General features: G+C 43.5%; 1 protein-coding gene across 1 annotated transcript in view; it reads left to right on the forward strand.

The window, feature by feature from the left end:
• Positions 1 to 12,894, forward strand: part of LOC126094947 (malate synthase-like) — a 115,485-nt gene that overhangs the window by 13,719 nt on the left and 88,872 nt on the right. Inside the window, exon 2 of the mRNA XM_049909599.1 lies at positions 11,358 to 11,504. Within this exon, the coding sequence (XP_049765556.1) occupies positions 11,358 to 11,504 (147 nt within the window). The remainder of the gene's footprint in view (positions 1 to 11,357; positions 11,505 to 12,894) is intronic.

Consider the following 12,894-nt stretch of genomic DNA (forward strand, 5'->3'; position numbering starts at 1 on the left):
AACCTAGTATGGAGGAATGGTAAACAATAACTCTCGGCAGAAGCTGATTAGCCACATAAGTATAAATTTACTAACCTATAGCTACTTGATTTGCCGTTAAACTAAATATTATGTTCGTTCAGTGTCTTGAAACAAATAATTCTGTGGAGTGTTTCTCTCCATTTGTGAATACAAACTTTTAGGTCACATTTCCTGTGACATCTTCAGCAGGTCATAATATTAATTGGTTCCACCTGCCTTCTGAGAGTAAAATATCTGTGCACAGTTCGGGTCCATGCCGGGATAAAATCATAACAAGTGCTTCATATTAATATGTAACTGAATTATAAATTTCTTTAACGTAATGGTGACACAGAGTAGTATTAATAATTACAGAACAGACAAATCAGAAACCTGTGTAGTCGCTGTCCGATGTATGACCAGCGGGACACCGCTTCTTCATTTCCTTTTCGACGCTGCCATAGTTCCCGCATTCATTCGGCACTCGGCTTTTTAGGCTTTCAGCATTTCTTTTGACGCAGGTTTTCCTCTGACTTGTGTTTTCCACACCTTCGGGCATGTTTATGAGTGGTATGAGGCGACGTCTTTCATTATTTTGTAATTTTCAATTTAACAAATTTTCACTTATATTTCGGCGAATATTTTTATTGTCTCGCTTTGTATCGTAATAGAGCTCAGCAAGCCTTTCACAATGACACCCAAAACAGTTCCTAGCTAAATGCGTTTCCACGCTACACCAGTTTATAACGTTACACAAAGATAATTCGTAACAGTCACACGCATGTGCCTATAATGGTACGATGACGTCACTGAAAGGTCAAAAACTGCACGACGAACACATACCGATGTGATCTACCTGTTGTGGACTCAACCATTGGCTATGCATTATTAGTCTTGTAGGTATTAGCATTTCAAATCTTACGGCGTTTCGCCGCAGAATAAAGTCCAACCGATGAACGAACAGAAGTTTTCACGTAAAAATAGCTCCATAAATATTGATTACAATAGTTACTTTGATCTTGATATAATAATGTGTCATCATTTATTGTATTTCTTTCTCTGAAATGTGAAATTGGTCTGTTACACGTGTGATATCATTTTGGCCTTTCCCTTTGCCTCTGACAACAACTAGTCGTTATTTTATTTCTCTATTAGAATTCCATCCATTTATTATTATGATCACACTTTTTCACCCCACATGTCGATAGTTGGGGTTGAGGTTTCTGCTTTTGTACATTTTTTGTCCCTAAAAACTATGTTCCACAATTATCATTGAGTTAAAGGTTTCTAATAAAGCAGTCAAATGTTTTGTGTACCATATCGAATAAGGTTCCACAATTTACTTGATGACATTATACTACATAGAACCTTTCCAGTGAGAGATGAACTGCTGGAGTATCGATGACATAACATGCATTTTAACTGAACTGTAATGCAAGTAGCGTATTGTAATACTGTTTGCTACAAATTGCTATTATCAATTTGAAGAAGCTCATATCACATGGAGTACCGCTAGTTAGTTACGTAGTTTCATGCTCCTTGGATCATTTGCACGATAAATCGTAAGGATATGGAAAGCGTCATTTTACATTCACGTCAAAAATAAATTTTAAAATGTGGCTACATATTGAACATTTATAAGTTTCTTAAATTATTTTTATTAAGAACCGAGACCAAATAAATACCGAAAATACCGGTTACTCAGAACTAAAATACCTGTAATGGTTTTAACCCACCAGTTTTTCTCATCCTTATCACACACAAACATTCGAAAGCAAAGTTCACCACTTTCCAAAAGCCGGCCCCTGACTTACAGTGAAAAGAATCATGACCAGCAACTGGGTGCAATTACATGAAGTGCTTCATGATCGATCAAACACCGAATTCAGATAAATCATAGTTTACGTAAAACTATACTGAAATCGTCACATCGAGAATTCCGTACTGCTTCTATCGATGGATTTTATCATTACAGAAAAACCAAACTCGGAACTGAAACTAACTTCCATCCAAAATCATTACTTACTAGATCATGAAGCATCTTCCTGTTTATTTCTCTCCAGAACTTCAGCTGCCTCTCCTCCACATTCGGAGAGCGCTAAAATTTGGTGGGAGCATACCAACAAGTCCCCAAACTGCTTGTCGCGCTATAATATCATGACTGGAGCTGGCTTCGAAAATACCGTCCAGCTACCATTCCAGGCCACTACGCTAGTCAAACCAAGAGCTTCGACCTGAATCTGTCTGCATTTGTTAATACACCCACATTCATTAAAAATGTGAGATCATCCATTTCTGGAGCAGACGATAATAGGTACGTGTTGTACTGACTGTCAATTCTAATTAAGGTACGAACAGAGGCACACAATATCAGGTTCCCAGCGCGATCTTTCTGCTTGGTACGGAAAATAAGAGCATGGAAAATTAGAACACATTCAGGCAGAGAAAGATACTCTGCCAAACTTGGTAAGGGCACCAAATTTATATGAGAGCAGGATTGATTGACACCTTTCACTTTGGCCAGCAAACGACCTTCAGATGTGCCGCCCAGTGAAAACTTGTGGGTTGCCGAGAGAATAACACAACACCATTTACCGGTCACTATGGTTGATGAATTCTGAAATTGAGCTTATTTGTTTTCCGCGTCCAGAACATTATTCACTAAAATTTAGTAAAGTCAACTATAATAAAATTTAAAGATAAAATATGTTTTGCCCCGTAATCAGCTACACAGATGGCCTTATCATTGCCTAGTTCTATATCTAGCGGGGAATAGTTTGCGCTGAGATTTCAGCACATCAGTGCGTGGTCGTCCATTTGGACACTCCCACAGTCACTTAGTGCTGCCCCATCGTAGTAGCAGCTTCGTGCTAGGTTGTACTTGCAATTTGAAACCCTAGTTCTCAGCTTGTCGAGAGCCTTCCAGGCCGTGAAGGATTTGTTACTTCCAGCCGCAAGTTCTTCCTCCAGCTCCAGTGTAGGATTTGGTGTTGCCTCCTTCCATAGCTGAAGTCTCCTCTATTCGACGGTGACGTTTATTGGTTCTGACATCTAAAGGAAACTCTCTCTTGAGAGAGGCCACCTAGGCTGTTATTGGTGCCCGTGCAAAGGGTGACGATAATCTGTCATATGTTTCTTCCTAACTCGGCAACTACTTTCAGCCGTACGCTGGGTGAGGGTGGGGGGCGGGGGGTGGGTGGGGGGGAGCTACCCCTTCTCCCTATGAGAGAGTAAATCTTCTCTGTTGGCACGGGCCTCAAACATTCTAACAGCCGACCGCGACAGACGAAGCAACAGACAAGTAACCGCATTTGTCATTTACGAGTTCCTATCCAGGAGCGAATTTTATTATATCGTTTGTGTGTATTAATAGTTTAGTTTCTTGAGTTTCTGCGTGTAAATTTAACATCTAATAGGCACAGTTCTCGCGTTTTCGTTTGTGTCGGGAAGTAAACCGATTTTGTGACATATTACAAGTTCCAAATCAGGGTCAAATTATTTAGTTTCACCTGAGTGCTTCGGTAGTTAGGTTTTTGAATATCTGCGTATTACTAGACACAGTTTGTGCGTTTTCGACAGGGTCTACAGTAGAATTGCGCAGCACGTGCTGATAGTCCGGTTATCTGCATAGTTTAGTTTTCCACGGTCTTTAGTATGGACAGGGACTGCGATTGTTGTGTGCGAATGCGAGCCGAGTTGGTGACACTTCGCTCTCAGCTTCAGGCTGCGATGGCTTCGGTCACATAGCTTGAGGCTGCAGTGGATGGGCACCACTGTTGTGGGCTGGCTGTGGGGATCCAGCGGACGTCCAGCACATCAGAGTCCTCTGGTCGGTCCTCACCAGTGGCCAACCCAGTTACTGCTGACTCCTCACCTGTGGTCGGGTGGAAGGTCGCCCCGGGGCGAAGCAGGCGGCGAAAGACTTCCCAGGCGGCCGCACGTAAGGCCTCCCCCGTTTGGCTGACAAACAGGTTCCAGGTGCTGTCTGTGGCTGACACTGTTGCTGAGGGAACCACTCAGCCTGCAACATACGGGCAATCGCAGAGGGTGGGATTATTGGTAGCTGGGATCTCCAACGTACGGCGCGTTATGGGGCCGCTTAGGGACTTGGCTGACAAGAAGGGTAAGAAATCCAATGTGCACTCCATGTGCATACCGGGTGGAGTCATTCCAGATGTGGAAAGGGTCCTCCCGGATGCCATGAAGAGCACAGGGTGCAGCCAGCTGCAGGTGGTTGCTCACGTCGGTACCAATGATGTGTGTCACGTTGGATCAGAAGAGATTCTCTCTGGTTTCGAGCGGCTAACAGAAGTGGTAAAGTCTGCCAGTCTTGCTTGCAAGATGAAAGCAGAGCTGACCATGTGCAGCATAGTCGACAGGACCGATTGCGGACCTCTGGTACAGAGCCGACTGGAGGGTCTGAATCAGAGGCTCAGACGGTTCTGCGACCGTATAGGCTGCAGATTCCTCGACTTGCGCCAAAGGGTGGTTGGGTTTCGGGTTCCGCTGAGTAGGTCAGGTGTCCACTAGACGCAGGAGGTGGATACACGGGTAGCAGGGGCTGTGCGGCGTGCACTGGGCGGTTTTTTAGGTTAGAGGGTCTCAGGGAAATACAAGAGGGGCTTCAGTCACAAAGGGTGCAGGCTGAACACAGGAAACACGTAGATACTGGAACCATTGGTATAAAAGTTGTAAATTGTCGTAGCTGTGTTGGGAAAGTACCAGAGCTCCAAGCGCTAAAAGAAAGCACTGATGCTTAAATCGTTATAGGCACTGAAAGCTGGCTAAAGCCGGATATAAGCTCAGCCGAAATTTTTGCGAAGAACATAACGGTGTTCCGAAAGGATAGGCCAAACACGGTTGGTGGTGGCGTCTTTGTTGCTCTTACAAGTAGTTTATCTTGTCGCGAAATTGAAACAGATAGTTCCTGTGAGTTACTGTCGACAGAGGACATTGTTGACAACTGGAATAAAATAATAATTGGATCCTTTTACCGACCTCCCAATTCAGATGCTGCAGTTGCTGAAAGGTTCAAAGAAAACTTGAGCATGTTTTCAAACACGTGCCAAAAAAAAAATGGCTCTGAGCACTATGGGACTCAACTGCTGAGGTTATTAGTCCCCTAGAACTTAGAACTATGTAAACCTAACTAACCTAAGGACATCACAAACATCCATGCCCGAGGCAGGATTCGAACCTGCGACCGTAGCGGTCTTGCGGTTCCAGACTGCAGCGCCTTTAACCGCACGGCCACTTCGGCCGGCAACACGTGCCAGACACACAAAATTATAGTTGGTGGTGACTTTAATTTACCCTCGATATGTTGGTGAAAATACATCTTTAATTCCGGAGGTACGCATAATACACCATCCACAATTGTGCTAAACGCATTCTTTGAAAATTATTTCGAGCAGTTAGTTCACGGGCCCACGTGAATGTTAAACGGTTGTGAAAGCACATTTGACGTCTTAGCAACAAATAATCCTGAGTTAGTAACAAGCATCAAAACGGGTACAGGGATTAGTGAACGCAGGGCTGTCGTAGCAAGATTGAATATTGTAATCCCCAAATCCTCGAAAAATATACCTATTCAAAGAAGGATATAAAAATTCACTTGACGACTTCCTGAGAGACAATCTCCACTAATTCCAAATTAATAATATAAGTGTAGACCAGATGTGGCTAAAATTCAAAGAAATAGTATCGGCAGAAATTGAGAGATTTATACCAAATAAATTAAAAAACGACGGAGCTGATCCTCCTTAGTACACAAAACGGGTTAGAACACTATTGCAGAAACAGCGAAACAAACATGCCAAATTTAAACAGACGCAAATTCCCCAAGATTGACAACCTTTTCAGAAGCTCGAAATTTAGCGCGGACTTCAACGCGAGATGCTTATAACAGTTTCCACAACGAAATTTTGTCTCGAAACCTGGCAGAAAATCCAAAGCGATTCTGGTCGTATGTGAAGTATGTTAGCGGCAAGAAACAATCAATGCCTTCTCTGCACGATAGCAATGGAGATACCATCGAAGACAGTGCTGCCAAAACAGAGTTACTAAACACAGCCTTCCGAAATGCCTTCACAAAAGAAGACGAAGTAAATATTCCAGAATTCGAATCGAGAACAGCAGCCAATATGAGTAACGTAGAAGTAAATATCCATCGGAGTAGTGAAGCAACTTAAATCACTTAATAAAAGCAATTCCTCTGGTCCAGACGGTATACCAATTAGGTTCCTTTCGGAGTATGCTGACGCATTATCTCCATGCTTAACAATCATATACAACCGTTCACTCGACGAAAGATCGGTACCCAAAGACTGGAAAGTTGCACAGGTCACGTCAATATTCAAGAAAGGTATTAGGAGTAATCCACCAAATTACAGGCCCATATCGTTAACGTCGATACGCAGCAGGATTTTAGAACATATATTGTGTTCGAACATAATGAATTATCTCGAATAAAACGGTCTATTGACACATAGTCAAGATGGGTTTAGAAAACATCGTTCCTGTGAAACACAACTAGCTCTTTATTCACATGAAGTGCTGAGTTCTATTGACAAGGGATTTCAGATCGATTCCGTATTTCTGGATTTCCAGAAGGCTTTTGACACTGTACCACACAAGCGGCTCGTAGTGAAATTGCGTGTTTATGGAATATCGTCTCAGTTATGTGATTGGATCTGTGATTTCCTGTCAGAGAGGTCACAGTTCGTTGTAATTGACGGAAAGTCATCGAGTAAAACATAAGCGATTTCAGGCGTTCTCCAAGGTAGTGTTATAGGCCCTTTGCTGTTTCTTATCTATATAAATGATTTGGGAGACAATCTGAGCAGCCGTCTTCGGTTGTTTGCAGATGACGCTGTCGTTTACATACTAATAAAGTCATCAGAAGATCAAAACAAACTGCAAAATGATTTAGAAGAAATATCGGAATGGTGCGAAAAGTGGCAGTTGACCTTAAATAACGAAAAGTGTGAGGTCATCCACATGAGTGCTAAAAGGAACGCGTTACACTTCGGTTACACGATAAATCAGTCTAATGTAAAAGCCGTAAATTCAACTAAATACCTAGGTATTACAATTACGAACAATTTAAATTGGAAGGAACACACAGAAAATGTTGTGGGGAACGCTAACAAAAGACTGCGTTTTATTGGCAGAACACTTAGAAAATGTAACAGACCTACTAAGGAGACTGCCTACACTACACTTGTCCGTCCACTTTTAGAATACTGTAGCGCGGTGTGGGATCCTTACCAGAAAGGACTGACTGAGTACACCGAAAAAGTTCAAAGAAAGGCAGCACGTTTTGTATTATCGCGAAATATGGGAGAAAGTGTCACAGAAATGATACAGGATTTGGGATGGACATCATTAAAAGAAAGGCGTTTTTTGTTGCGACGGAATCTTCTCACAAAGTTCCAATCACCAGCTTTCTCCTCCGAATGCGAAAATATTTTTTTGACACCGACTTACATAGGGAGGAACGATTACCAAGATAAAATAAGGGAAATCAGAGCTCGTATGGAAAGATATAGGTGTTCATTCTTCCGGCGCGCTATACGAGATTGGAATAATAGAGAATTGTGAAGGTGGTTTGATGAACCCTCCGCCAGGCACTTAAATGTGATTTGCAGAGTATCCATGTAGATGTAGATATAGATGTAGATGTAGACGAAGCGGGATGATTCATTTACGGGCACATCGATATGCTTCACGTGGGTCTAATTTTTCCATACAGGCGAGGTATCTTCAGATGCCGACAAATTGAGTGCAATGGCTGTTGATCGAAGCACTTGTGGGTCAACATTCTAGTTTGTATCATTTCAAAATAGAATCTTGGTTGCAAGATTATTTAATGCATACGACGCGTTTTTCTCTTTTGGGGCATCACCAAATTGTGTAAAAATGGTTGGATATGTAACCCATTCGCCATGAAGTCATATAAAATGAAAAATGGGTGCCACAGTAACGGGAATGGAATAATTTTTACCCTAATTTGCGTTGGTCAGGTTACGAATTATATTCTTCTTAGCACTGACCTTTTGCCTTAGTGTCCAAACAGTTCAGTTTAAATGACAGAGATCTGTTGCACTTTACGTCAAGACATTTCAGAGTTTATCAGTGTTCTAGCTGTTGTCCTTTTCAAATCACATGTAGTTTCCTTTTGACTTCTTTACTCCTCAGGTGGAAACCGAAAACTTCCGTCTTTGCTGGATTTGGTTTCAGGTGGTCCTGGTGACAGTAATCCTAGTATATCAAGTCTGCAATTTAATTTATCCTCCACTTCCTCGAAGGTGCTCACTTGGGCAGCTAAGGCCGTGTCATCAGCATATACAAACTGCATGCCATCGGGACGCACTGGCTGGTCGTTGGTGTATATACTGAACAGCAATATACATTGACCAACGATATGGGGCCGGCCGGAGTGGCCGAGCGCTTCTAGGCGCTGCAGTCTGGAACCGCGCGACCGCTACGGTCGCAGGTTCGAATCCTGCCTCGGGCATGGATGTGTGTGATGACCTTAGGTTAGTTGGGTTTAAGTAGTTCTAAGTTCTAGGGGACTGATGACCTCAGAAGTTAAGTCCCATAGTGCTCAGAGCCATTTGAACAATTTTAATCACCTGCATCCATTCATGCCACTGTGCTTTCCGACGGACTTGGGCAATTCCGTCAGGACAATGCGACTACCTACACGTCCGGAATTGCTACAAAGTGGCTCTAGGAACATTTTTCTGAGTTTAAACACTTCTGCTGGCCGCCAAATTCACCAGGCATGAACATTATTGAACATATCTGGGATGCCTTACAACGTGTTGTTCAGAAGAGATCTCCACCCCCTCGTACTCTTACGGGTTTAGGACTGCCCTGCAGGATTCATGGCGTTAGTTCCCTCCAGCACTACATTAGTCGAGTCCATGCCACGTCGTATTGCGGCACTTCTGCATGCTCTCCGGGCCCTGCAGTATATTAGGCAGGTGAACCAGTTTTTTGGCTCTGCAGCGTAAAAGCGCATATTCTGTAGTACGCACTGCATAAATCGTGAAAATCCAAAATTCTTAGTTATCTGGTAAACTTTATATATCAGTCTCCTGTAGTTAACAGTCTCGTACGCTGCGCTCGGATCAATTAAAGGAACATCAGTCACATCCATTCTTTCATATCCCTCTTCAGTGTGCTGGTTTAAATCCAAAATTTGCCGAGTGCATGGGCATTCTGGCCTAAAACCGGCTTGTTCAGGCCTTAGGAAGTCGTCTACACGTTTGGATATTCTATTCAGCACAGTTCTCTCGAGGGCCTTAAACAGGTGGCACAGCAGAGATACTGGACGATCCCGTATCTGTCAACAAAGCTCAGTTCGACCCGATGCCTAGCCGAGTTAGAGCCGTTGTTGCTGTCTAAGTTGGCAGCTCTGTGTACTAAATTTCGTACGCCGTACACCCGAAAATGCACTGAAAGTTTTATTATATATTTTTTCTACTTATCGAACATGCAGAATAATTAAAATTTTGTTTATTTGCTATCCTTCGTGGTATTGGAGCTCAGAAAGGCTTTCATATTTAAATAGGATGCGGCTTGCGAATAACTCATACCCATTACGTTAACACAGCTACGCCATCCAAGATATAAATTTCTCTCTTTTATTATATGATAGATGCTTCTCACAGGGATCTCTTTTTCTTTATATCCATCTTTCGCTGGTAACACTGGGACTGTTAGAAGCGTTTTTCTTTAATTCATTTTTTAACTTCATTATATTAATTCATCTTAGACTCAGCAGTGGTACAATGGTTAGACAAAAACACGGAAACGCCGCGAAAAATGCGTGCTTGAACATAAATGGAGATGCCAACCGAGCCTGCAGGCTGTGCTGTTGCACTTGATCACGAACGGCACCTATGTAATGTCCTCAGTAAGTTCAAAATGTCAGCCTTGGTGAGGACAGTGTTCTGTGTAGTTGTGGGTGCATTATGTCGGAGCTAAGTGAATTCTAACGTGGGCAAATTGTTGGTGCTCTTATGGTGGTTGCTTCTGTAAACTAGGGACCTGAAGTGTACAGGGGAAGCGGAAGAACATCAACTGCTGAGCCACAACGCGGACGACAGTGCGTGTTGAGTGATGGTGACAAACTTTCATTTAAATAGAATAAGGAGACAACATAAGAGGACAACAGCTGCAAAAGTCACTGCAGAACTGAATGTCGCACTCGCCTATTCTGTAAGTACCGAAACAACATGAGATGAGGCACATAAGCAGGGGCTGTAGGGCCAGCTGGATTTCCAAAACCATTCAACAGTGGCTGAAATGCCCGCAACAGGAAAACCTGGTGCCATGACCATAAAACCTCAACGATGGAGCGATGGAAGAAAGTCATTCGGTCTGATGAATCCTGTTTCACACTGTCTCCAACTTCTGATCGAATTTGCGTCACAATACTGAAATATGTCGTGAGTTCGGTGCCGATTTGGACAGTCATATCGCGATATTCCATGGCCCCCATAGTTACCCTACAAAATAGTACTGCCAAGGATTATGTGACCATTTCGGCTGATCGGGTCCATCCCATGGAACAACACGTGTCCCCAGTGGTGATACTGTATTCCAAGACAACAGCGCTCCTTTGCACACAGCTCGCATCGCCCAGGACTGCTTTCTTGTGAGCACGAGGATGAATTGCCGCATGTGCCCTGGCAATGACAGTCACCATACCTCAGTATTATTGGTCTTTTCTGGTCTACTATGGAGAGATGTTTGCGTGATCGGTATCCCCCTCCATCGTCGTTATCTGAAATTGTCACTATTTTCCACGAAGTACAATAATGATTCCCTTGAAAGCATTACAGGACCTGTATTTTTCCACTCCGAGACGATTGGAACCTGTTTTGAATGCCTTACACCGTATTAGGCGTAATAATGTGTTGTATTTTTGTTGTTTCCATATTTTTGTGCAATACTTGCACATTACTTTAGGCAGAGCGCAAGTGGTACATAAAACCTCAACTACCTCCAGAACGTAATGATAACGTAATTACATTGTACAGATTGAGAGAAAGAACGGTGTCCTTCAAACCGTAGAGGCTATTTTTAAGGAGAAATTGAGGTATAAATTACGACTCCGTTGCACGTCGCGTAATATCCTCGATGGTAAAATTAGCGAAGTTTGGGCTGATATCGAGTTACAGAAAAACATGTACTTCTTGGAAACATTCATGTTTGATACATCAGAAGAACAAATAATGCTGGTGCATAATGTGGTCTGCGAAGTGCTCTCGAAATCAGGAAGAAGTGTATATAAGCCTGATCTGACGCACGGCATGTGTCTCATTGCTTCTATTTGTCTACAGAACAACGCCAGTGCGAAGCCTCTCTGGAATGTGGAGGTGGAAGCTGCGCCACCAGTCGCAGAAGAAGCTCACCGGATCTTGCTGACAACGGCAGCTCTCTCCTTCGTTGCAGATCTGACGCGCACTTTCGAGCATGGCATAGAGGAGGTAAGAACGAAACGCAAGGTGAATCCACGTCTGTGTTCCTCCTCCTAATACTCAGAATGGAACGTAAACAGTATGCACCAAATTGTATGACTCAAGTTGTTTCCTCCCCTTGCGGAGCCAGCGAAAGACTTAGTATTGACGTTCCAACAGAAAAATTATATTATATTATCCTTAGACATCTGAGATTATCACTTTATCGTATAGTCCAAATTGGAATACCCCTAAAGGGCCACAATTATAATGTCGTTATTCTCTGATTTAGACACCCTTTCGTAGCTGTCAAGCATTTGTTCATATGCGTTTTTCACACCTTCCACAGCCTGCTTAAATGGAAAGGATAGAAAGGAGATAGCATACTTCTCTAATTCGCATGGGAATTGGATATACATCTCCTTCTCTCTTCTGTCTCAGTCCATCTTCTCCTCCTCCCCCCCCCCTCTTTGTCCATCTCCTCCTCCTTCCCCCTCTCTCTGTCTGTCATGTCGCCCCCTCTCTATCTTCTCCTCTGCCCCCTCTCTGTCTCCATCACTTCCTTCCCCCTTTGTCTGTCCATCTCCTCCTCTTCCCCCCCTCCCCACTATCTCTCTCCACCACCTAATGCCACCACCCTTTCACTCCATCTTCTCCTTCCCGTTGTCTATGTCCATTCTTCTCACACCTCTGTCCACCTCCTCTTCCCCGCTCATTCTAACCCTGAGCATTGTTTATTGTTATTGCAAAGTCGGACTCTGTAGTGCTCTAGCGCTAGCGTCTTTATCAGAACGTCCTCAGTCAGAACTGGCGGGGGGAGACTTCCGGCATGAGGCGTTAACCTCCTTCTGCCAACGGCCTTGTCAAAGAGGGTGAAGGAGCGGAAAGAGGTTCATGGCACTCTCTTGCTCTTGAGGTGGAAAACTGCCCCTAAGCGCGGAAGAATCAGCAAATATCAATTACATGAGGATGTAGAAGGAAACCACTGCATTAAAGACGCATAACGTGTATCCACAGGACATGTGGCTTGTAGTGATGATCGCTCCAATGGCAAAAGATTCCGGAATAGTCTCCCATTCCGATATCGGGGGGGTTGGGGTGGGGCGGGGGGGGGGGGGGGCGAGGTTCGGAGGGACTGCCAAGAGGAGGTGACCATGAGGAAAAGAGTGAATAACCAAGGAAAGGATAACGTTCTACGAATCGGAGAGTGGACTGTCAGAAGTTTCAACGTGGTAAGAAACTAGAAAATCTGAAAAGGGAAATGCAAAGGTTCAATCTAGATATAGTGGTGGTCCTGAAGTGAAATGGAAAGAAGAGAAGGATGTGTGGTCAGATGAGTGTAGGATAATATCAGCAGCAGCAGAAAATAGAATAAGGGGAAGGTGGGCAGAGAGTGTGTTATTGTGGAAAGTTCTGTGAT

Source organism: Schistocerca cancellata, chromosome 8 (assembly GCF_023864275.1).
Source record: "Schistocerca cancellata isolate TAMUIC-IGC-003103 chromosome 8, iqSchCanc2.1, whole genome shotgun sequence".
Classification (NCBI taxonomy): domain Eukaryota; kingdom Metazoa; phylum Arthropoda; class Insecta; order Orthoptera; family Acrididae; genus Schistocerca; species Schistocerca cancellata.